The 27050-nt window shown below is 38.2% G+C and overlaps 1 protein-coding gene and 1 long non-coding RNA gene across 7 annotated transcripts in view; both read right to left on the reverse strand.

Moving 5' to 3' along the window:
- Positions 1-294: 294 nt before the first annotated feature.
- Positions 295-10853, reverse strand: LOC127864461 (uncharacterized). 6 transcript variants are annotated; one of them, XR_008042040.1, is made up of 11 exons: positions 10762-10853; positions 9633-9886; positions 9162-9286; positions 8938-9021; positions 7865-7995; positions 6930-7076; positions 6263-6411; positions 5174-5449; positions 3642-3769; positions 3046-3228; positions 295-954 (listed from the first exon to the last, which is right to left on the reverse strand). It is a non-coding gene; the product is annotated as an uncharacterized LOC127864461 (long non-coding RNA). The 6 variants fall into 6 exon arrangements; XR_008042042.1 differs by having other exon boundaries at positions 9633-9857; positions 10762-10843; XR_008042043.1 differs by having other exon boundaries at positions 9633-9779; positions 10762-10814.
- Positions 10854-22028: 11175 nt separating this feature from the next.
- Positions 22029-27050, reverse strand: part of LOC127864458 (uncharacterized) — a 5429-nt gene continuing 407 nt past the window's right edge. Inside the window, exons 2-5 of the mRNA XM_052404082.1 lie at positions 25171-25752; positions 24187-24274; positions 23838-24031; positions 22029-22985 (exon numbers count right to left, since the gene is read on the reverse strand). Coding sequence (XP_052260042.1) covers positions 22708-22985; positions 23838-24031; positions 24187-24274; positions 25171-25381 — 771 coding nt within the window. The 5' untranslated portion in view covers positions 25382-25752 and the 3' untranslated portion in view covers positions 22029-22707. The remainder of the gene's footprint in view (positions 22986-23837; positions 24032-24186; positions 24275-25170; positions 25753-27050) is intronic.

A 27050-nucleotide genomic window follows, 5' to 3' on the forward strand; every position in this document is an offset into this window, starting at 1 on the left:
GTATTCCTATTCAATCGCAAACATGGATTATAATAAGCCGCACTCTGAGAAAACAGGGCTTAATGCTGTCCGCACAGGCTAATCAGGGACGACACTTCCCGTATAGACGGGATTTTTGTTTACTTCCTTTACGCTTAAAAAATCCGCCGGAAAGTGTCCACCCTTATTAGCCCGTACGGACTGCACTGGCTATTCTGGAAAGATGCTCTACGCACATTCATTAAGCCCTGTTGTCCTAAATACAAATTTATACAAGGATTAAGTCTTACAACAACAAAAAATACAAACACACCCTTTCATCTTCAGACGTATTTAATAACATGTGTATAGCCATATTTACTATTATAGTACATATTCCTAATAGTCATCTAGTATACAAACACAAGAAATAACTTAGCGCAACATTTGTGATGCACATAACATTAAATGTAATGAGACAACACTGTTGGATATGGGTCAAAAAGGGCCAGCATCAGTAATTATAGTACATGTATAATACTTTGCAGAAAACATACAATAACAAAGAAGCTTTAAATAGTAATGGGAGCAATACATATAAATTGGAGCTCTAAACAGACATTAGGGCTCTAAAAACACAAGTGAGCTCTAAATAGAAATGGGAGCTCAAAATAGTTATTGGAGCTCTAAATGGAAATGAGAGCTATACACAGAAATGGGATGGAGGGCTTTTGTCAGAACCGCTAAATACGAGGTTTTGCCCATTCTCTCTGCCAGCAAAATTTCAGTCTCTGTCGAACAATTTTAAGACGCGGTTAATAGGCTTTCATGCGTTGTCTGTGTTTCAAGACCCACTCAGCGTTGGGGTTGACCTTGTACAGAGCCAACATTTTCGTGTTGTCGGGCAGGCAGCGTTCACCAATGTTTCCCCTAACCTCATAGAGATATGTGTCAACATCAGCCGCAATAAACTTCTTATCCTTACTGGAGGATTTCCTGAAACTACACAACAAACTATGGTCTTTTTTTGACAACGTGTTATAAAGACTGACAGCGCCTTATACTGGTTGACAACGTGTTACAGCGACTGACAGCGCCTTATACTGGTTGACAACGTGTTATAAAGACTGACAGCGCCTTATACTGGTTGACAACGTGTTACAGCGACTGACAGCGCCTTATACTGGTTGACAACTTGTTATAAAGACTGACAGCGCCTTATACTGGTTGACAACGTGTTACAGCGACTGACAGCGCCTTATACTGGTTGACAACGTGTTATAAAGACTGACAGCGCCTTATACTGGTTGACAACGTGTTATAAAGACTGAAAGCGCCTTATACCGGTTGACAACGTGTTATAGCGACTGACAGCGCCTTATACTGGTTGACAACGTGTTATAGCGACTGACATCGCCTTATACTGGTTGACGTGTTATAGCGACTGACAGCGCCTTATACTGGTTGACAACGTGATATAGCGACTGACATCGCCTTATACTGGTTGACAACGTGTTATAGCGACTGACAGCGCCTTATACTGGTTGACAACGTGTTATAGCGACTGACATCACCTTATACTGGTTGACGTGTTATAGCGACTGACAGCGCCTTATACTGGTTGACAACGTGATATAGCGACTGACATCGCCTTATACTGGTTGACAACGTGTTATAGCAACTGACAACGCCTTATACTGGTTGACAACGTGTTACAGCGACTGACAGCGTCTTACACTGGTTGACAACGTGTAATAGTGACTGACAGCGCCTTATACTAGTTGACAACGTGTTATAGCGACTGACAGCGCCTTATACTGGTTGACAACGTGTTATAGCGACTGACAGCGCCTTATACTGGTTGACAACGTGTTATAAAGACTGACAGCGCCTTATACTGGTTGACAACGTGTTATAAAGACTGAAAGCGCCTTATACTGGTTGACAACGTGTTATAGCGACTGACAGCGCCTTATACTGGTTGACAACGTGTTATAGCGACTGACATCGCCTTATACTGGTTGACGTGTTATAGCGACTGACAGCGCCTTATACTGGTTGACAACGTGATATAGCGACTGACATCGCCTTATACTGGTTGACAACGTGTTATAGCGACTGACAACGCCTTATACTGGTTGACAACTTGTTACAGCGACTGACAGCGTCTTACACTGGTTGACAACGTGTAATAGCGACTGACAGCGCCTTATACTAGTTGACAACGTGTTATAGCGACTGACAGCGCCTTATACTGGTTGACAACGTGTTATAGCGACTGACAGCGCCTTATACTGGTTGACAACGTGTTTTAAAAACTGAGAGCGCCTTATACTGGTTGACAACGTGTTATTGCGACTGATAGCGCCTTATACTGGTTGACAACGTGTTATAGCGACTGACATCGCCTTATACTGGTTGACAACGTGTTAAAGCGACTGACAACGCCTTATACTGGTTGACGTGTTACAGCGACTGACAGCGTCTTATACTGGTTGACAACGTGTAATAGCGACTGACAGCGCCTTATACTGGTTGACAACGTGTTATAGCGACTGACAGCGCCTTATACTGGTTGACAACGTGTTATAGCGACTGACAGCGCCTTATACTGGTTGACAACGTGTTTTAAAGACTGACAGCGCCTTATACTGGTTGACAACGTGTTATAGCGACTGACAGCGCCTTATACTGGTTGAAAACGTGTTATAGCGACTGACAGCGCCTTATACTGGTTGACAACGTGTTAAAGTGACTGACAGCGCCTTATATATATATATATAATAAGATAATTCTGACGGAAATTAACCCATTTATGCCTAGCGTCTAGAGAAAAGGCCTTGGCAAACAGCGTAGACCCAGATGAGACGCCGCATGATGCGGCATGACCAGGAGGTCATGGGTCCGATCCCCACTGTGATAGCGATCTTGAGATCTCCCCAAAATACACTATGTTCTATTTCTACCCAAGAAAAGAAAAGGACTCGATAGCGTTACGATAAGTCTTAGGCTTGCAATGCAACTGAGCTAAAATAAATAGGTTTAAACTAAACTAACTGTGTACTAATGTTTCTAATGACTATTCACCTGGCTGAGAAACATTCACCGGTGACGTCACATTTCTGATCTCATACACGGTGGTGGATGGTGACGTCACAGAGCGCGCCGTATCTGGGTCTGTAGTTGTAAACTTCCCGAGTAACGTCTGCGTGACAGTGGCGTCAGATACCTTGGGGAACTTCAGGGGATCCCGGATACAACGGTCGGCGGCTGCCAAAACAGAAGGACAATCAAAATAATCCCTTTAACAGCCAGGCGTCATTTTTATTTTTTTTGGTTACCATAACCTTATGTATCTGAACATCTATTATTTGGGCACTTTTTAAGGTGCCGTGATGACTTTCGGTTTACATTTGGTTTCGGTGTAACCACATGAGCGGGAACATTTATTGTTGAGGGAACATTTGAAGGGATGATCTTTTTGGTTATCATTTTGTTCCAGTATAACAACATTAATTTGAACATCTATTTTTGAAGGCACACTGGTCGGGATGACTGTTTGGTTTCCTTTGGTTTCGGTGTAATGACATTTACTTGAACATCTATTGTTGAAAACTTACATACCGGTTTATTTGTTAGGTTTTCGGTAAATCCGGTCAATTTGCCCACGTAAGACAACTTACCGTATCCATCACTGGTTGTGTGAACGTCGCAGTGACGTCATTGTCGCCATCTGAGCAGTCGACGTTGATGACGTAAGGTCCGTTCTCTGCTCTTAGCGTAACCCCCATCCTTACGTTAACTGTAAATCCTGAAAACGTTCAAGCGAATAATTATATGAGCTTCAATCTGGGATAAAGGGGCTTAATGCATGTGCGTAAAGTGTCGTCCTATGTAAGCCTGTGCAGTAAAAACAAGCTAATCAAGGACGATAGGGATAACGGGACTTAAAGTGTCGTCCTATATTAGCCTGTGAAGTCCGAACAAGCTAATCAGGGACGATACGTTCCGCTCTTTTTTGCATTTATCTTGTGAGGAAAGTCTCTTATTGGTAAACAAAGTTTAGGCGAAAAGTGCCTTTCCTGATTAGCCTGTGCTAATTAACATGGGCTAATCTGGGACGACACTTTTCCAACATGCATTTAACCCCGTTTTCCGATCGCGCGTCCATACCCAGTGTTAAAAATGTTTTTATCTGAAAAAATGCGTTATATAATCCTACTTCATCGACGATTAACAACATTCAAATGAAACATTACATAACATTGTTATTATAAGCAAGAAGACTTCTCGACGTTCGCACGTGTTTATACCAAATAGTGGGGATTTTTAACCGATGTCCGTGCTTTAAACTCACTTATTTCATCCATGTTCTTATTCAATGCCCTCTTTTGGCAACTTGCTCGATAAATGTTTGTTATTAGCGCTGATGCAGGAATCCAATTAATTTTGTGGTGCTTCTTCAAATAATTTGTTTAAACAATTTTTCTTGAGATGTTCAACTTGTGCATAAAAGACAGTTTTAATGCTGCTTATGGCAATGAGAAATACATCAGAATTAATTGATTTAATAAGCCTGTGTTCTTTTCCAAAAATTGATTTGTAACGCATTCATGTACACGCCTATGCTGCACGCAACGTGAAATTTAAGCACCGATTTCAGACGTATTCAATGATGTGTTTTTTAATCTTAAGCTATCGGAATAAAATGCTGGATAAAAAACTTTCTTGTACGCACAAAAGATTTGTGCAAATGTATCTCAAAAACTTAAGATATTTGCAAAATAAAGTTCTTAACGTTGTGTTTACATTCTGTCCAGCTCGTGTGTAAAGCCCTGTGAACCCCCCGTTGATCCTGCATCTTTTATAACGTTGATATCACCATAACGGTATGATAAAAGGCACATCTGTGATTGCATACAGTAGAAAATAATGTCTCCGCGTTATCTGACTTAGCCAATTAAAAATGAGTATTATATACGAGGTCATATAAAACTGAAACTGATGTGACCTTAAAACGCATTTATCCGTGACTCCATTGAGTCTTTTCATTTAAAACTAGGCTAAATGTATGGTCGTAAAGTGTCGTCCCAGATTATCATGTGCAGTCTACACAGGCTAATCAGGGACAAAAATTTCCGCTTAAGCTGGATTTTCGTGTAGAATCGACTTCATAAAAACGAAAACAACATATAAAAGCGAAAAGTGTCGTCACCTTTTAGCCTGGGTCCGCTCAGAGACCACTTTTAAAGCACATGCATTAAGCCCAGTTTTCCCAGAACGAGGATTAAATTGGTATTGATTTTTCCAGTTTATTTCTTGGTGCCACGCCGGCGACCACTTCAAAAAGGGCGTTTTCCGGCGCTCTTGCAGAGCACGTAACGGTGTCGTCGCTATCGGTGACACTGAATGTGTGAAGGGTTTCGGTGGCGTGTTTGAGACCGTCGAAAATGTTAGATCCGGTAGCAGGCAGTGCAGTGAAAACCAGTGGCTGAAGTCAAATAATAAAATCATTACACAGGATATTACGTCATCACTATCAAAGATTTTCTGTTACTAGTTACCATTTGGCATGGATATTCACTGAATTTCTAGCTAGAACAAAGTCAAGTCAATACTTTTAGCAATAATCGAAGACCACACGTCCAAAACAGTGCTGTCTGCACCGGCTAATATGGGACGACACTTTAAAAGTCCCACGCATCCAACCCGGTCTTCTCAGAAATAGGCTCGTATCTTTCAACAAAACGTTGTTAAATCCTCAAGCCAACAACATCGGCTCAAGCCAAAAAATGAATGTTTCTCTCGATAGCAAATATATATGTCAAACATTATAGACTCGGAATAAGTTGTTGCTGCCGGCATAGCTACGCGCAATTTGCGTTTTTGGGTTCAAGCGACAAACACTCGAAACGAAGTGTCACTGTTTATATGAATTGCATCAGTTCTTGAGAATGTATTTTAAAAAATCAGGATTGGTCGTTTTTGAAAGAGCATACACAATATACAAACAGTATAATGCTCCTTAAGCAATTCATTAGAATTTCCATATCCTTTAACCCATTTATGTCTAGCGTCTAGTAAAAAGACCTTGGTAAAAAGCGTAGACCCAGATGAGACGCCGAATGATGCGGCGTCTCATCAGGGTCTGCGCTGTTTGCTTAAATGAATTTCTTTAAGAAATATTCTAACTATAGTTATAAATATACTGTACATCCCTAATTTTGGAAAGAACTTGATCCCATCTAGAAGGATGGGAGAGTCCACTAGGCATACATGGGTTAAAAACGTGAACGCATTTTACCGAGTCCACGATGTTGACGTTAAACGTCGCCGTGATGTCATTGACAACGTTTCCGTCTGTGCACTTGATTGTTAGCGGCAGCGGAACAGCCTAGTCATTGAAGTCGATAGACGCCTGGGTAACGGCGTTTCTGATCCACACTTCGAACTCTGTAATACAATGGAACTAGATTTCAGCCCTCACAATTAATATTTCAAAGCGGAAAATCTCGTCTCTGATGAGCGTACGCGGACTGCACAGGCTATTCTGAGACGACTCTGTACGTACATGCATTAAGCCCCGTTTTCCAAGAACGAGGCTCGTATGAGTTACGTTTACTAAGACGTGTTAAATACTGACATATAAAATTAAGTTAAATACTTACAGCAACAGTTCAAATATTTATATGAACCGCCCTCTGTGAAAATGGGGGTTTAGGCATGTGCGTAGAGTGTCGTCCCAGATCATCCTGCGCGGTCCTGTACAGGCTCATCAGGGACGAAACTTTTCGCCTTAACAGGACAATTTGCCAAGAAGAGACTTTCTTGAAACGAAAAATATCATAAAAGCGATAAGAGTCGTTCCTGATACATACTGCACAGGCTAATATGGGATGACACTTTACGCACATGCATTAAACCCCCTTTCTCACAGAGCGCGGCTCATTTATTTTTGACTAAATTGTTACCCGGTTTCTAGGGATCGGTCGGTGACGCAATTTTTCTGATCTCATAGACTGTTGTCACAGGTGACGTCACAGAACATGTCGTATCCGGGTCCGTAGTTGTGAACTTCCCCAATGACGTTGCACAGCCACCGAACCAGCTTTAAATTCCTGTGGTTAGAAAACAAAAAAAATAAGATGCTAGATCTTTAAGCTAGGAACATGTAACTCGTTTTACGATTGATTTTTTTTTTGATGCACTACTTAATTATTGCAACAATTATAATATCAAAAAACAGATTGGTTCCTGATCAGCGTCATATTAATCGGACGTGAAGTAAAAAATGTGACGTCATTGTATAATATCATAAGGACTCTTCCTAAAAAGGGTTTTTAATGCATGTGCGTAGAGTGTCGGCACAGGCTAATCTGGGACGATTCTTTCCGCTTGTATGGTATTTTTAGTTTCAAGGAAGTCCCTCCTTACCGTAAATCAAGTTTAGGCGGAAAGTGTCGTCCCTGATTAGCCGTGCGGACTAATGTTGTTTTTTTGTTTTTTTCAAAAAATGTATCATTGATTCAACGACAGAATGCATGCATTTTACTCACACAAGCAAAAGAGCACTTGTGAGTTGGAACAATCTTTAAAATATATATTCGTGTATGGATAATTATCTATCAAAATCAATAAAATAATATAGCGTTTGTAATGCCCATCATCACAAACGTGGAACAAACGCCTAGTACTAATACAGCGAGTAGACACAACGCTGTTGTCCTTAAAAGCCTGTAGATTTCAGCGGAAACGCGTTAGAATGGGCTCATTAAGGTCATTGGATTCGAACCTGTATCTAGCAAATGATAACACTTTGGTCATTGGTGTCATATTAAAACTTTAAACCAAACGGTAATAGACGAAGTAGTACCGGGAATTCCCGAAACAGCTCGAAGTTACTAACCTGTATCAAGCACGTGATAATACTCTGGTCGTTGGCGTCCGTGACGCTGAACGTGCAAAGTAACGTCGCCGTCTGAAAGTCGTCGTTACGTGCCGGCGACAACGTAGCCGAAGTCCGGAGAAAACGGGTTTCTGAAGCAGTGTGTAAATTAAATGAGGTATTTTCATGAATCTGGAAACATCATTACCTGCTTGAAGCCATAACGACCACAGAAGAGTACTATACAAGTGAAAAATGATGTTTGAAAAATATTCATATCCCCGACGTACAGCCAATGCAGCAGTATGTAAATTTTGTTTTTCAATATCAAACGCCTTAGTGATCTTTGATTTCTTCATGTTCAAATCGACAGGCATATCCCATCTCCATATTGACAGCGAACTAATATATACGACATATCCTATGTAAAAAAAACACGCCTGTCCAGTTAATTAACCTCAACATTTTTGGCCACTTCCTTTCTTTAAGAATAACCAACACACTTGTTTGGGATATCTTTAGTCGAAGCGTTATCTATATATCTTGCAGAAATTAACTGAGTTTACATGTTACAGATGTTGCCCGTGTGCCGGGACCTTGAACTTGATTATCCAAGATCGAAGCATTCTTTAGCCCAGCTGCTATTAGGAAATTCATCTTACAAGCACTATGACTTTGACATGTGACCTTTTGACTAGAAACGTAAAAGGCGTCGTCTGCTCTTTCAAAGTAGCCAGCATACCAATTCAGATGGTCGTAAGTCAAAACGGTCTCTTGATAACAAAGGGAAACGAAATTGCCGATCTACACAGTCTGGTTCAGGAGACGAATTGTTGCATAATCAATCTTACGGAGAATTCCGGAAATAGTCGATGTATCATGATTGTTGTGATCTATCTTACAAAGATTGACGGACATAATTGATGCATCACGATTGCGACCGACCGACGTATATGTTAGAAGAAATATATTCCCACTTTTCGGGCGGTGGAATAACAAATACAACGGAATGAGTGCTATAATGTATATTGGGAAAAGTTACGCCAATGCAGACATATGTATGTTGTCAATAGTTTTATACGCTGAACGCTTACCTCGACTTCAGTGACCTTATTTTCTCCCCTGAAGGGTCACAGGGGCAGGTCGATACATCTGTAGTCGAGAAGACGCTGGACGACCTGTAAATAAATCTCAAATACACACACACTCGACTTCAGTAAACAGTATTTGCTTGACAATAAACGTTTTGACTTATTCGAAAAACACGTTTTAACAAATACCTAAATCGTTTTAAGATATTGATTTATACTATGCTTACGTCATCTGCTAAGTTGATGGTCCTTGATGACGTCACAGGGTTGATAGCGTCAGTACACGTGACGGTGATCGTGTAACTCGTAGCAGAGTCGTAATCAAGCGTGGCAATCGTCATGACGTCGAACCCTGTCAAAAAAGCACCTTAACATGATTGCTTAGTCAAAGGTGTCACTGATATTTAAACTATTTTACCATCTTTGAACACTCGCATTAACAAATATTCCTCCTCCTCCTCATCATCACCATCATCATCATCATTAGCATCATCATCATCATCACCATCACCACCACCATAACAGCATCGCCATAAGCAGCAGCAGTATCCTGATCATTATATTCCTACTCTTCATCAACAACACCACTATAACAATCATCATCATCATCATTTTAATGACTGCACCACTATCACAATAATCATCATCATCATTTAAATTACGTCACTAAACGTACGTATTACCATCAACAAACTCACGTAAGGACGTCTACACATTCACGTAATGACGTCACCAAACTTAGGTTGAGCTCCGGTAGCGGTATCCACCTTAGTGATGCCAAACTTTGCGCCCTCCGGTGCGTTGATGGAACAGGAAATGGCGTCATTCTGGTCGGTGGCGGTGAACTGATGAACAGAAGTGCACACTGGCAATACGTCTCCCAGCGGACCGGAAGTACCGGCAAAATTGGTTAGAACGGAGACCTTAAATGAACTTTGACTTTTATTTCAATCTGAAAGTAAAGCAAATGCCATATATATAGAATCATGCTTTCATTTAGAGAGATACAAACATTGTGTAATGTTTCCCATGATATAGATATATAATATCTAAGTCTAAGCCATAACATAACGGAATATATAGCATATATCTTTGTCCATAGTGTTTTCACTCAGTTAACTCGATTATTCTTTTATTTTGGGAATTACCGACACAACTTTGGAATATCGTCAAATATATGAACATGTTTTTTCAATGTTGTCCAAAAATATCAGGCCATGCTATGTTATCTAAAAACAAACGCTTTTCTTCAGTCTACTGGGTTCTTCACAACGGGAACTAAAATACACAACTTCTATGCCTGGAATCGAACGTTGCCTGTATCTTGCTATCCTCACGCTGCCTCCCCCCACCCCACCCCGACGCCTGCAACGCTTTGGCGATCTACAATTTGAAATACTTCATATATCTGTCATTGCCTTGACTTTATGCAACCGTCCATAGCTTAGGGATATATTGGACGCTGCTTTCCGGACACATCAACGGACCGACACACCGAGCTACTCCGAAACACTGTGTCCATGCAGTCTTCCGATTGCGGTGCTCATGTAGGAGAGAATAACGGTGAATTCGATAAAGAAATGAGCCGCCCTGGGGTAAAATGGGGCTTAATGCATGTGCGTTAAGTGTCGTCTCAGATTTATCGGTCTTGTCTACAGTGACTGATCAGGGACAACACTTTCCCCTTAAACAGGATTTGTTGATAGCAGGAGACTTTTTAAAAAGAAAAATGCCGTACAAGCGGACAGCACAGGCTAATCTCAGACGACACTTTACGAACTTGCATAAGCCCCGTTTTCCCAGAGCTCGGCTTAAATCTACACATACCGCGTCCGAAATGTCCACCTTGTAACTGCTTGTGATTTGGTCCGTCCCGTCACTGCACATGATCGTCATGGATTCTTCAGCGGTGACGTCATTTCAATAAAAAAAATTCAAATAAGTATGCATGTATTTTTTTTACAAATAATTTTTGAAAAAATGTTTATAATTTTTTTTTTTAAATAGTAAGCCTTAATTTTTAAATAATAATAATAATAATAACACACTAAAGTATCAATATGAAATATCCAAAGAGTTTGTTTATTGTTGGTCAGAGGACTAGTTTATAACAATTATGAGCCTTGTTTTCAAAAAATAGAAATAAAGTTCTGTTCGTTAAATATAACTGTTTAATGTGTTTGTTTCAATCGAGTGGCTTGTGTGATGACAATAGCGCAAGCTATGAGACTGAAACAAACACTTGTAACTAACAATTGACTTGCGGAATATTAATTTTATTATATACAACTTTGAATCATTTAAGTTAAAAAAAATGAGTTTAAGCGTTCATAATTAACCAAGAATGCTCTTATAATTTTCTGACTTCAAAATGACGTCATTAAAAGTAGTCTGGCTAGTATGGTAATACGGAAATGGAAACTAGCGAGTAGCATAATTATACGGGAGTTATTTCTGTGCAGTTGTATTTTACCGATTGATACAACTTTTTTTGTTGGGGGGGGGGGGGGAACATAAAATCCCACAGGCTAATTAGGGACGACGCTTTCCGCCTTTATGGAAAGTTTCGTTTTAAGGCATTTTCGAAACGAAACTCCGGTGTAAGTTATTTATATTTGTAAATAATACGAACCTGATCCAACCGTTTTGATTTCAAACTTAGTGTTATCGACTGTGCACGTTATTGGATTCGTGTCCGTGTTGAGAGAACTAGCCGTAGTCGTTACGTCACTGATCGGGGTCGGGTGAAAGGTTTGAAGAGAGACCGGAACAAAGACCGGGGCCCAGAGAGGGGAGGTCAATTAACCAATTTATGCCTAGTGGACTCTCCCATCCTTCTAAATTAGATCAATTTATTTCCAAAATTAGGGATGTCTAGTATATTTATTTCTATATTAAGAATATTTCTTAAGGAAATTCCTTTAAGCAAAAAGCGCAGACCTTGGTGAGACGCCAAGGCCTTTTTCTAGACGCTATGCATAAATGGGTTAATTCAGAAAACAATCGCTCGGTAAGTCGATCTATGATATAAACTACACCACAAACGATATTTTATATTATCTTTAAATTGCTTTATATCTAGAATTCTTATGAAGCTTACAAAATGCTAGGTAGAAGATATCTGATACTTATAAAATCTTATGGGCAGTAAATTAAATAAATATATTTATATGAGTATATTAAATTTTTAAGTAAAGAATCGTTAACATTTGCCAAACACCCAAATACTAACATTGGGTGTACCTGAACTCATAATATGAAATCTTTAAATTGTAATAAATTTTGAATTCATGGATTTTAATTTGATCCAAAATATGTGTTCCATGTTTTCTTATGGTTTATAGAAAATTATAGGTAATTTAAAACTGGTAATTACTAATTTCAAACAGAAAAAGATATATTAAGACAATGAGTGATTTCTTTCACTGTTTTTACTATAAAAATGACAAATGTATTGTTCCCACAAAAGTTTAAAGCTGTTAAAATGTTAACAAACTGTTATGGCGAATTAAATAAGAAACAATACATTTTTTTCATCCATTTGTGATGACAAAATAAAATATATTCACTCACTCAAATATATTTGTAATTAAAAAGGTTTGACTGGAGAATATTCTTAAATTATCACGTCATGGCGTCTAAACGATGTCATGTCACAGAACAACAGTGAACATGAGTGAAAGTGTTTACTTTCTTAAAAAAGGAGATTCTCTGTTCTCAAATTAATATAAAATAACGAGTCAATTTGTTACGACGTCACGTTTTCTTTAACGACACCCTGTCCTTGAGGTCACGTGTGCATGACGTCACGCGATTTCTGACAGATCGTTGATGACGTAACACTTACGGTATTCGTGACGGTGACTGTTATCGTTCCGGTGGCGGTGTCGCCGCAGCGGTCGGTGGCGGTGATAGTCAGGGGATAAATTCCGGCGCTCAAGGAGGCGCCGCTGCGAATATCATCTGAAAATATGAATTTGAAATGATAAATTGTTAAAGGATAAGGTATGAGATAACCAGGGTTTTGTTACTAGACAGTGTTGCCTGGATTATTTTTGTTGTAATGTTCAAGTGTTGTCACTGTAAGTTACAAATGCCCCCAAGAAATTATTTTAACTTCTTCTGCATTTTGATGTCTAAGTGTGACCTTGTTTTTTAAGATAGCAGCCAAGTTTTTGAATGCGGCACATCATTTAGATTCGTGTTTTAAAAATTCATTAATGGTTGGCAAAATAATGGATGATAGTGTTTGGATCGATCAACCCACGCAATCTAGAAAATTCATGTCCCAAGATATCCAGAAAATCCATGTCCCACAAAATCAAGAAAATTCGGATCCTAAAAAATCAATAAAATTCGTGTCATACTAAATAAAACAATTTAATGTCATACGAAATCAAGAAAATTCATGTCCTACGCAATCAAAAAAAAAAATGTCCTACGAAATCAAAAAATTCGTGTCCCACGAAATCAAAGAAATACGTGTCCCACGATTCAAGAAAATTCATGTCCAATGAAATCAAGAAAATTCATGTCCAACGAAATCAAGAAAATTCATATTCTACGAAATCAAGAAAATTCATGTCCCGTGAAACCAAGGAAATTCGTGTTCCAAAAAATCAAGAAAATTCGTGTCCCACGAAATCAAGCGAATTCTTGTCCCACGAATAATAATGAGTTTACAATATTCGAAAACCAACTCATATCTAAAATAGGCTGATTAAATTTTTCCTTACTGAAAATAATCGTTTCAAGACTTACATCCCGTGGCAGTCTTAACCACCGAGAAAAGGGAACTTCCGGCAGTCTTCGTGACGCTGAAACCGGAGGTAACCGCCACGAGGTCGGTTGTATCCGCATCCGTGACGTCAATGGTGAATATCGGTTGTGACATCTTAGTGTTGCTGATTGTGACGCTATCGTCCACGATTACTGGATCCTCATCTGAATACGCATAATGAAATATATGCGAGCTCATTATATAACTATTAACTGAAAGTACAAATTATTTTCGGTTTTGTTTTTGTTTCATTGGTTTCTTCTTTGTATGTTTTTCTTCTTTAAGACATTCTCAGACTCGCAGCAATCGTATTGATTATATCGATACCGTCAATCACATTAAATCATATGAATCACTCAATCACACCAAACATAACAACCACATAAATCACATCAATGGCAAAAAGAACTTTAAAAACAGGACAAGGTGAGCGACGACCAAACCAAATGTTGATAGACGTACCCTTTTTTTCAAACGATGTAAATATGTGAGAATCCCGTCGCTGGTGATATACATAGACACCCGCTACTTTCTGGCAGTCACAACCGCTCCGGCGGCGTAGGTATTGGCAGTATCCGGCGTCATCGCCCAGGGAACTTCCGTCCCAACAACCGAGGCCGCCAGCACCTGGTTCTTGTTGCTCGAATCCGCTGCGACGCTGGAAGGAATGAGCTCTGCACCGGTTGTGTACCTGCGTAACAATAACAAATAGGGGAATTCCACTTCGACCCGATTCCCCACGATTTGTCCCGATTTCCAATATTTTGAGGTCGGGGACATTCTTAGCTCAATCGGCGAAGATCCTAACTCATTCGTAACTAGTCGCAAGTGATTCATGCAACTCGTGAGGTCCGGAAAAATCGCGGCCAGATTTTAAACGTGTTTAAAATTTGACCAAGACAGAATATAATCGCATTTGACTCGTAACAATGTCGTAGTGCGTTCTTGGGCGTCGTGATAGAATCGTGGGTAATTCGTGACTCAATCGGGAAATCGGTGATCACGTGATCTGTCTACGAATCAGTTACGACTTTGTCAAGACTCTCAAGAGTTCACCCCGAGTGATTTGCGAGCCCGCTAAGATTCTCGCGATTTAGTTACGAAACAGTTACGATTTTGTAAAGAATGATTAAGAATTAATATTTTTCTATCATGTTTTGTTGTCGAATAAACCACAGTAAGGAGTATAGATGCGTAGGAATTAAATCACGAATGCGGAGCACGAGTGCTTTGCTAACACGAATCTATACTCCTTACTGTCGGTTATTCGACAACAAGCCATCATAGAAAAATATTATTTCTATTCTAACACGATTCGGATTGATTTGGTTCAAGCTTTTGGACGTGAAGTATATTTTTCATTCTAACACGGCACGCTACTTGTTTTCTATAGACGTCATTTGCAAAATATTTATGAAATATGATATACAATTTGTTGTTTCATTACATTTATATACATTCTACATTTATTACATTTCTTTTATAGCGGGATTTAGCTCGTGCATTTTACTTCAATGTTTTCTTTATTTATTCGGAACTATTTTCGAAACATAAAGCTCCGCCCATAATTTATTGCAGAATAACCCACACTTGATTCCTTTCTTTGTCTATAGAAAACAAGTCGCGTGCGGTGTTAGAATTAATATCAGTAGATATTGGCGCCGAATTCATGGGTGCGTTCGGTGAGGTCCTAGCTTAGTCGTGACCGATCTGCATCGTTCGTAGTACAGTCGCAGTAGATTCTTACACATCGTGATGAAGTCGCGACCCTATTTGCAAGACTTCAACCGAACCCCACGATTCGTCGTAACTCAATCGTACCAGTGTCGTAACTGAATCGTAGACTGTCACGAGTCTTCCCGATTCAATAAATGTAATAAATCTTAGCGAATCTTGGGCTTGTTTTCGTAGTGGAATAGGGCCAAAAGACAGTCAACTGGTAACACTATTCGCTTTTTACCGCGATAGCAGCACTAACATTCGCGGAAGAGCAGACCATAGGATACAATGTTTTCTATGAACCGAAAGTGTATGAAGTGAATAGTGTTCATTAATTCACACACGTATGAACTGTTTTATATATCGTATATAAATATAACAATCTTAAATCGAAAACGGCCATGAACATGAAGTGATGTCACACATACCACCCTATGACGTCATAGATTTTACCTTCTACTGTACCCGTCGACAAAGGAGTGTTTAGTCCGACGGCGGATGAAAATAAGCGAATTTGTACATTTAAAATACAAATTAAAGAACAACAAACTATAAAGTAAATCATGTGGACGTTCTTTATTTATTTATATGTTATTGCTGAGAATTTGTTCATTTTAAATACATAATTAGGACCGGAAAATTATTAAGAAAATCATGTGAACGTTCTTCGTTCTCTTCTGACAAACACGCAATATACAAGTCTGATGTTCAATATTTTGCTGTGCCGTTTATGTTATCAGAATATCGGTGACTAAAATTGTGGCAACTGATTGTTTTAATTTATAACAAATTTTCGTTAGGCGTAGGTGTACAACAGTGTAGATCTACTTGCTCTATTCGTGAAAAAAATCTAAATAAAACAAAATAATCGAAACGCCGAATGTCATTATTCCCTCTTTAATTTCAGTGTAAAGATATGCGGATTTTTTTTAATAACCTTCCGAGAATTAGCTTGTACTTTAGTGTGGAACTTGTTAAATAAAATCAAGTTAAGTTTGTCTGATCTCCGTTACCTGTAAATGTTTGTTGCGCAATAAGTTCGTAACTAGATGTCGATGTCGGCCGCCATAGATGCATCGTGACGTCCCAAATTGACGTCACAAAGAATTTCCAGTTGTTGAGCGTTCCGCAGCAAGGCGACTTGGAAGACCCAATAAAAAATGTCCGCCCTAAAAGTGGAAAGAGTTCAGATAAAAAATTATGTGTTAATTTACGTGTTTGTTATCAATAACCGTTTACGTGTTTGTTATCAACGACCGTTTACGTGTTTGCTATCAATGACTGTTCACGTGTTTGTTATCAATGACTGTTTACGTGTTTGTTATCAATGACCGTTTACGTGTTTGCTAGCAATGACCGTTTACGTGTTTGTTATCAATGGCCGTTTACGTGTTTGCCATCAATGGCCGTTTACGTGTTTGCTATCAATGAACGTTTACGTGTTTGTTTTCAATGACTGTTTATGTGTTTGTTATCAATAACTGTCTACGTGTTTGTTATCAACGACCGTTTACGTGTTTTCTATCAATGACCGTTTACGAGTTTGTTTTCAATGACCGTTTTCTTGTTTGTTATCAATGACTGTTTACGTTTTGGTTATCATTGACTGTTTACGTGTTTGTTATCAATGACCGTTTACGTGTTTGTTATCAATGACCATTTACGTGTTTGTCATCAATGACCGTTTACGTGTTTGGCATCAATGACCGTTTACGTGTATGTTATCAATTACATTGAGTTCACTTTGCATATATAACAATAACGGTAAAACGGAGGAAAATATGTCTAAAACGACCTTCCGATACCAGTTCCGGTATTGGCAATGTGCGCTCCGTGGTTATATGTCCCGATGTCGCCACATCCTCCATCATCATCATCATCATCATCATCATCATCATCATCATCATCATCATCATCATCATCATCATCATCATCATCATCATCATCATCATCATCATCATAATCATCACAGTTATTTGTTTTTAAAATCAAATAAAAACAATTTACATTGAATACAAGCTATTCCTAATTAAAGAAGCAGCAGTAGTAGTAGTAGTAGTTGTTGTTGTTGTTTTTGATATTTCATGTAAAAGTAGTTCTTTTTGTTGCTGTTGTTGTTGTTCTAAAAGAAAATTTGTTTGCTGATGATGTCGTCGGTGTTTGTCAAGATGATGGAAGTGGTACCGATACAGTTACTATATTAATGTCATTATTAAGGTGGTGTTGTTGATGATAATGATGAAATTTGACGTCACAATATCAATTTATACTTATTACATGCACATAAAATTGTCGTCAGAATGAAAACACTACCGAAAAACCTTCTTCTTTCCAAAACCTGCATGTTTAGGTTCTTTGAACTTGTTTACAAATCCTTTAAGTCCCTCCCCCCTTATAATATTTGTTCCCTTAAAGTCTTCTTACTCTATCGAATGTTCCTTTGCTCGTGAAATAATTCCATTTGATGGAAACGTTGTTTATCAATTGATAAAAGTTATGTACATGTAATTAAAAGTCCTGTATCTTTCTTGGTATAAAGCTCGTTTACTTCTCTACTATATTGCAACGCATGTAGCAAATCAGTTTATAACATTAGACGTCGATAACTTAAAACTATTAGACGTAGATGATTTAAAAAAATAAATGTAGATGCGTATATGCGAAATAAAATGTAACTGTTTACTAATACGTTATTTAATGTTGAACGTTCAAATTATTACAACTTATACAGCGGTGCATTTTAATCATATTAGAATTTAATTAAAATCAATCAATAAGAAAAGCCCACATCACTCTATCATCCATAAACTTGTTAATTTCTCCTTTTTTACGTTTGACGCACGTCTCTAAACCTTTTATTTAATCAAAGTACTGACAGTACTGGTGTGACGATGCTTTTGAAGAGGATGGATATAAAACATCAATTTAAGTCTATCTATATCACCACAATTGTGTATGTTGATACGAACATTTGGGTACGATAAAAAATTTGGGTACGAAAATTTTGGGTACGAAAAAAAATTTGGTACGAAAAAAATTTGCGTACGAAACATTTTTGGTACGAAAATTTTTTTAGGGGTACGGGGAAGAAGTACCCGTGGGTAACTTGACCCATTGAGCGAAACTGGGAGGCGGGTCACATTCTTGTTCATTTAGTATGGCAATACCTTCATGATGATTCTCGAAAGTAGGTATGAGCCGGACCATGTGAGCTCAATCGTATGAGCACTTGACTATCCGAGTTCGCCCACGAACATATGGATAAGTTAACTAATAGCGAAATGACCTTACACATGTATATGCTGAAATCTAACAATCGAACGAAATATCAAACATGGTATGTACACATAGGTGGTTGTGTAATTTCTGTTAGAATATCGTATGCAATATGTAAATTTTAAATGATTGTGCCCGCACTTGAGTTTGTTGCCTTGTTTGAGTCTATACGCGCCTAGGCTGCACCCAGTCTGTGTATTTGTGTTTTTCAAAGGTAATGAGTTACCTCCGCGCTGAGGCTGCATAATGTTGGGACCCGGAGTGTGTCCAGCACTCCTACCTAATAAGATTAGATTGACGACATATGTGTATATGTATATATATATATATAGGGACAACTTTCTGTATTATCTGTATATATATATTTTGTAAACATGATGTATTATGGGCCGGAGGCCTTTGTTTACAATAAACTTACTTACTTAAGTTGGGACGAATTTTGAATGATAGCTGCAATTACCAGCTATTTGTTTTGTACTGAAGTACTTTTCAATTGTTTAAATGGTCAAATGCTGCGGGGGGGGGGGATGAGATTATCCGGAAAAAACACCTGTCCGGAATGGTGACCACAAAACAGACAAAATATATCATTGCGCCGGGAGCGGGAATCGAACCGGTGTCGTAAAGGTGAAAAAGCGAACGTCTTCACCACTGCGCTAGCGTGACAGACATTTACGCAAATGGATGTTGTTATATCTATATATATCATAGCAGTGCAGCGTTTACAATTTGCAGGTTCGAAATTGTTCGCATTCTTTAGTTTTGTGATCACGAAAAAAGTTAATATTACATATTTTATTCGCAATTTATGTGCTAAATCGAGAACAAATATCAAACAAAATAGAGAAAATATATAGTTGTTTCATTGGTCCATAAAAATAAAATGGATGTAAAATTACTAATTTTAAATTAACGTTCTGATACACTTATTGGATCTGTTTCCCCAGGATATGCTGTTCTATTAATATTTACCTTTATCAACACGAACGACAACTCTGCTAGGAGAATGTTATCAATGAAAATCAACGAGCAATCTCCTACGCAGTGGCGAATGCCAAGGGAAGTAACTGAAAAATCGAGTTATCTCAATCGGACTGGCTCGGTCTTTTACATAGGTTCCCATTGTGAAGATTTTTTTTATTGATTATCAAACCTTAGACGACGCTGTTCCAGCATCGTCAAAAATCGCTCATATTTCATAGAATAAAACCTGATTCATTTTCAAATAGATGCTGTATACAAGCAATGTGGAGCCTTCTTACACTCAAAGTGAAAATCAATAACTGCAATAGAAAGTGTATTAATGGTTAAACTTATTATGATAACCTCTGATCCATTCAAAAGAAGTAGCATCAATGCATGTTTATAATTGACACGACCAGACATTAAAATCATCGTAAACATTAAACATAAACAACCATTCATCAATGCTGTAAACAGATGGTTTAAATACGTAGACAGTCATAAATTGTGTTTACCTATTTTAATTACTTATGTGATCAATGAAATAAAATAAAATAGAATTAAATTAAATATGTTAATATGATTTATACACTCATACATATGGACTGTGCTCCGTGAAAAAGCGGTTTAATGTATGTGCGTAAAGTGCCGTCCCAGATCAGTATGTGCTGTTCGCACAGGCTTATCAGTGACGACACTATCCGCAAAATTTTGACTTTTGCTAAGAAGAGACTTTCTTGAAACGAAAATATCACGAAAGCGAAATGTCGTCCCTGATTAGCCTATGCGGACTGCACAGGCTGTTCTGGGACAACACTTTACGCACATGCATTGATCCCCGTGTTCACAGAGCACGGCTCATCAAACCGAACGTGTCGCAGTTTTGTTTGTTTGTTTGTTGTTAGATTTTTCACTGATTTCTCTGTTTTCAACGATATGCATTCACGTCAAGGCGCTCACTTTACCAACTCTCACTTACCTTGGTTTGTTGGTTTAGCAGTTCTAACTGAACATACATTGGCCAGAATCAACGGCCTTGGCGTTTAAAGATCGCTGTGTCGCAAGGATATTGTGTCCGCCTAGCGATCTGGAGGTCACGGGTTTGATCCACACTGTTTGAGCGTTGTTAAGTTCTCACCCATAGACAGCAAGTACTGGCTGTGCCCAGGCAACGGACTCAAGAGCGTTTCATATAAGCCTAAGACTTTCTATGCGATCGAGCTAAAAAATGGTTTTAAACTTACAGCTGCCTTATTTCAATGAGAGGTATGGGGAGGATGGCCGTAGAAAGGTTTGAATAACCAGCCCGCGCAAAAGTAATGTGACCGGAGACCGGACCGAGGAACCGACTCGCGACTCTCATATTTGATGCCAAGCACTCTACAAACTGCGCTAACCCGTCTTAGTAGGGACGAAACTTTCTCCCGGGGGTTTGTTTTCGGGAAATTTTTCCCATACCTCCAAATCAAGTAGGACATCAGTGCAGTTAAAACTGGTAAACCAGCTTACCAAGGGAAATTAGTTGCGTATGTTTTTCTTCCTGTCTTCGTTCGTCCGTCCGTACGATATGTAGCAAGTAGGGTACAATAATCATGTTACAATAATTCAATGTTCGAAGGGCAGGGGGCATAATTTTCGAACAAGTTTTAACGAAGCCTGATGCAGAATTGCACATGCGCATTTTTTTCATATAATGTAAAGTGCATGCATGTATTATTGGTGTACCTTAAATAGTGTAGGAGTTATAATCGGCAATCGGCAAATTGTTTGTCTACGGACACACAGACGGTCAGACAGACAGACAGGAAGACGGACGGGCAAGGACAGGAAGTAAAACAGACATAAACACACACGAATATTGCGAATCCAGCATACCCTTATACTTTGTCTTGACTAAATCGATGGTTTTAATTAAATGTATAAGTATCCATCATAAGCCTGCAGCTTTGAACATTTTGAAATAGTTTACACAACTAAAGATAGACTTCAGGTGATCATAACATGCAACGTAGACGCTGTTTCGTGCGATTTGAAATAAAAACAAAAACAAGCTTTTGTACCAATTCAGTTTTGTTTATTTAATATAAATATAAGCTTTTGTTATTTTAATTTTAAACGTAAATAAAATATGAATTCATCGTAACAACTTTTGTATTACATAAAACATATTCAAAGATATTTACATGTTATTTTATGTTACATATATACAAATATTTACATATACAACATGTTGAATTATATATATTCAAATATTAACATATTTAGCAACCATTAATAATAATAACAAAGGCAAAACTTTGAACATTATGCGATAACAAGAATAATAAGAGCAGCGTTTTAGGAATACTGGGTTTAATGCATGTTCACATGCTTTTCAGGGACGACAGTGTCCGCTTTTATGGTATTCTTCGTTTAAAGAAAGTCTCTTCTTAGCGAGAATCCAGTTTGGGCGGAACATGTCGTCCCGGATAAGCCTGTGACTTAAGATCTACCATAATTAACAAGCGTACAAGCGAACACGTGTAAATATCGCTCGTCATCGATGTATTATATTAAATCGTTACGTATAACACACGAACTGTTTTATCAATACTTGTCATACATTCAAAAATGTGTGAATAGCATAACTTATACATCGATACCGCATTATTTGCATTTGTTCACACCAAAAATGTACGCTTTACAATTAAAACATTCACAGAAGACAAACATGATGATTTTGGTACAAAATAAGTCGAATGAACAATATTACATTCAATACGGAAGCACACTGGAGATTTTCTCCCACAAAATCTAAACACATGTGTAATTGTATAAATCCGTCCAGACCTCGACGTCATTAGATAGAAGGTCCAAATCAACGAAACGTATTTGTAACATCGTCACAACTAACGCATGCGTTTGTTCATTTCGTTGTCACAGACGAACAATTGATGCTTATTCCATAGGGTATGCGAGCTTATTCCGGATGCGACATCTGGATGCGTGCGCATTTTTTCGACGAGAGCCGGAAACGGCCAAATGTGATCACGAGATTACATGACGCTGCATCTATCCTGGAGGTCACTAGTTCTTTTATTGTCGGGACGTCGCCCGTTCCAGACGCCGACGTTACGTGCTTCCGTCATTATAAACTCCTCGACGTCAATGCCGTAAAAAACTTCGATTGCGTCGAGGCTCATGCGCGACGCGCCGTTGCTAGGCATGGTCTCCTTTGTTACGGCCGTCCGCGCATGCGCGCTGAGTGCCGCAGCGTCCAGTGAGCCTCCGAGGTAGTCCCGGGTGGCCAGCTCTAGGTTGCATTCCGGGAGAGCTGAAATGAAGACAAAAACTCTTTGCTTACAAAATATACATTATTTTATGCAGTCACTGTATACACCATGCGAAATTTGTATTACTATATTAAGTTTAATTAATCAGTAAGATATTGCATGTTTCGGTGGGTTGTGTCTCATGAGTTGGTTGTGCGACAGTCCCGCTGTCACAATCATACACTAATATATTTATTATATACATGTACCTTATTATAGCCAAATGCAACGTAACAAGCCATCAATCAAACAAAGTATTAATAACTCGATACAAAAAGGAGAATGTTGTAGAAAAAGCGAAAACACAGTTTTTCGATAGTTCAAACCAATGAATACGAAAAATGATTTATAATCGTCAAACAAACGGGAAACCTGTCTATTTTTTCTATACTTTATTTGCACCAATGTTTGAATGTGATTATAAGGTGATAAATAATTTATGCCAACACGTATCTATGGATATGGGCCGTGCTCTGTGAAAAAGGGGTTTAATGCATATGCGTAAAGTGTTGTCTCTGATTAGCCTTTGCAGTCCGCACAGGCTAATCAGGGACGACACTTTCCGCTTTTATGACATTTTTTTTGTTTTACAAAAGTCTCTTCTTAGCAAAAATCAAGTTTTAACGGAAGTTTCTCCCCTGGTTAGCCTGTGCGGACTGCCCAGGCTAATCTGGGACCCACATGCATAATCCCCATTTTCGCAGAGCGCGGCTCATATATAATTAACACCACAGCGTACCTGTGGATATGTTATTAACACAACTATGTTCTATAGATATGTTGCCAACATGTACCTATATGCAAATAAGGACAACACCTAAATATGTGTATATTTAATTATTTCCAGCACGTACCTCGGATGTGATTCAGCAGATGAAAGGTCGGAATGACAGACTGCGGGTCCAACATGTGCAATTTGACGAACAGTGTGTTCATCGCCATGTTGTATTCCTCCTCTGGCACATGACCGCGGACCATTTTTTGCACCCATCCCATCGTCCAAGAGGGCTCCGTCATGCGCTCAATAATACGGTCCGCCCACTCCGGCCTGAAAGTAGTTCGTCGTTTTTTTTAAAAATGTCGACAAAACGGCAAACATTCGAGGCATATTTCTTACTATTCCAACATAAGAAATCCTCGAAATTTCTTGCCAACGAATTTAAATAATTAAACATTATTTAAAAAGACAGAGAAAAAGCTTACCCATCATCGTCAATGAAGTCTTGCAAACTGATGTTCGTCCGTGCGTCTCTCACTACGGACGGGTACAGAGCGCAGTACATGGAGAACCCTGGAGAAAACAACAACAACAAATAACAAGTCCGGTCGGACTTTCGAGGTTTCGACAGTAGTAATATTACGGCGTTCAGCTCACTCTTTTCCTCGAATACCTGGTTTCCCAATGCTAGAATACTTAGTGATGCCAGTAAGTCTCGATTGGTCATTGTCGGCTCGGGTACTACTTACATGTTCCCCGGATACTCTTAAGTATACCTTCATGTACCCCGGGTGCGGTAAATATACTTAAAGGTACCAGGGAAATTTAACGCTAAATCGGTCGTTGTCGGATATTTTTTTAAATTAATTATACTCACATTTATGTCAATTTTCTGTTAAATGGCATCTATATTATCGAAACTCATACTCAAAAGCCTGTTGATGCAGTTTTTTTAAAGATAAGTTTGTTTAAGATAATCGGTAGCGCATTTTACGACATCGGACTTAGGACGGACATACAACTCGGGTACTGTCTAATATCGACCGGGTACGATAAAGTATATTTACCGTACCCGGGGTACATGTAAGTAATACCCGAGCCGACAATGACCAATCGATCGCCAGTAAGTAATAACTGCCCTGCTGGAATCAGAGGCAGGAGAGGAATGGCCATAGAAAGGTAATCGACCAAATAACTATTTAATGTGTATATTAAAATTTAATCGGTATATCATTCTCCTGAACTTAATGCATCTTCAATTATCAAAACAGTGCAAAAAAAGTTAAATAATATAGTTATGTTTTACTTTTTCATTTACTTTTTCTTTTCAATCAACATGAAATAGAAGGTCAACGATATCCGACTGAAGGTTTGTGAAATTGCATCATTTATTTAGTGCATTGTCCTTATTATATTTATTATGTAGATACTTTTTTTGTTAATAACCAATGGCATAAATGAATATTTACCCAATTTCTTCCAATGTACACTAGTGTACAATTCAGTCAGCACATTTTCCAAGTTATTCTTTTCGATTATACAGTAAAACTTGTACGGATCATCTCCTTTTGAAATGGCCTCGCATATGACTGCAACTGCTAGGCTGTGAATCGGAAATCCTCGTAAATCTTCGTCGGTTATTCGGAGATTTTTCGTCACTTCCGGAAAAAAATACTTCATGAACACTTGGGTGTAGTTTTATGCAGTTCAGCAACAGATTCTTGCGTCACTAAATCGACGCCATTTTTAAATGGCGTCAATGATTGCAAATCGTCTAAAGTCAATCCATTATGTTTTGGTTTACTAGGTCCGGAAAATAGTTCGAAACCTTTATTTTCATTTCTCTTGTTTATAACTGGACGTTTTAATGTCTTAAAAGAGGACACTCTTTGTACTTCGACATTCAACCTGTTTGTGCTTTTCTCAACTCCGGAGTTACTTGCTTTTGACCTTTTTGTAACCTCAGACAATGAAGTTACTCGAAAATAAGTAATCTTTACTTTCGTGTTCTTGAATGTCGTTCCATCATATCTTGAGAGAATTGTAGATGTCTGAAAGATATATAACGCTTATAGTAGTATTCCATCAATGTATTTGAAGAATGCGGATAAACATAATTGTATTCAATTTATGTGAACACAGCAAAATATAGTTATAGAGTAAATTGTCCATGACATTGCGCTTTGAAAAAAATAGTCTACAAAAATATTTAGTTGTATTATATTATCTTTGGCAATATAACACTAAATAATGAACAATATGTGCTATTAATATACCGTGCTGCCATTTCAAACATGTTGACATTATTTTAATTCTCAAAGAGGCGTGCCTGACCCATGTGATATAATAAATGTGGGCCATATAGAATCAGTCGACATATGTCGCCTTCGTAGATCATGTGACGACGATATTAAACTAACATCTGTCGCAGTAAAAGTACATTTGTTATTGCTATATATCCATAGTTGTGGCAAAGCTATATGCATTATATTGTTAATTCGTTATTGTTTCTCATATTGCACTCGTAGTTTCGACATTCGTGCCGGAGGGTCTTATCATCAAATGCGCTAAGATAGCAGATGCAGGTAAGCATTTATTGTCTTCAACAAAGGGTAAACGTTGTTTGGTATTGTCCGTAATATATACAACCATTCTAAGAATTTGTGGAATGTGTCAAATTGTAAATAGTTTTATTGCATTTGTTGAGTGCCGGCATGAAAATATCTGACATAGCTGTTCATTAATTGAAGGAAACTTTTCACAGATTGTGGCATGATTTTATGTTTGTCATTAAATGCTGCTTTTTTAATAAATAGCTTAAGTACAAACAAGAATAACATTTAAGAAAGAACAAAGGTAACCCACAACTGGGCTAAACCATTGACCCTTGGTGTAAAAGTCCAGCGCTTTAACCACTCGGCCATCCTTCCTAATATAGTCTTTGACGTAGTTAATACTACATACTAGTATAAGCAATCTTTGTTATATCCCAATATCTAACGATATCAACAGAACTCTCCAAATTATTCAATCATTTCGCATTTGTAAAGCTTGATAATTTTCAGGGTTTTTTCATCGTCAAGAGATGCATATAAAGGATTTTTTCAGATCACGGTAAATGTCAGTATTACTGTTTCCTCGCAAATATTATGACTACAACAAAAAAATTGCAAATCTTATACATATTTTTTTTAGTTTGTCAATTTACCAAAACGTGAAAAGGTCACTTTACAATAAATACATGCTCAATTTTTCAGACAGGAAATTAATGCATCTTTTTTTTATTTTTATTACTTACATGTATTACTTCATTGTTTGTTAAAAATAGATAAACGTATAGTTTTTTTTA

Source organism: Dreissena polymorpha, chromosome 1, assembly GCF_020536995.1.
Source record: "Dreissena polymorpha isolate Duluth1 chromosome 1, UMN_Dpol_1.0, whole genome shotgun sequence".
NCBI classification, from domain to species: Eukaryota; Metazoa; Mollusca; class Bivalvia; order Myida; family Dreissenidae; genus Dreissena; species Dreissena polymorpha.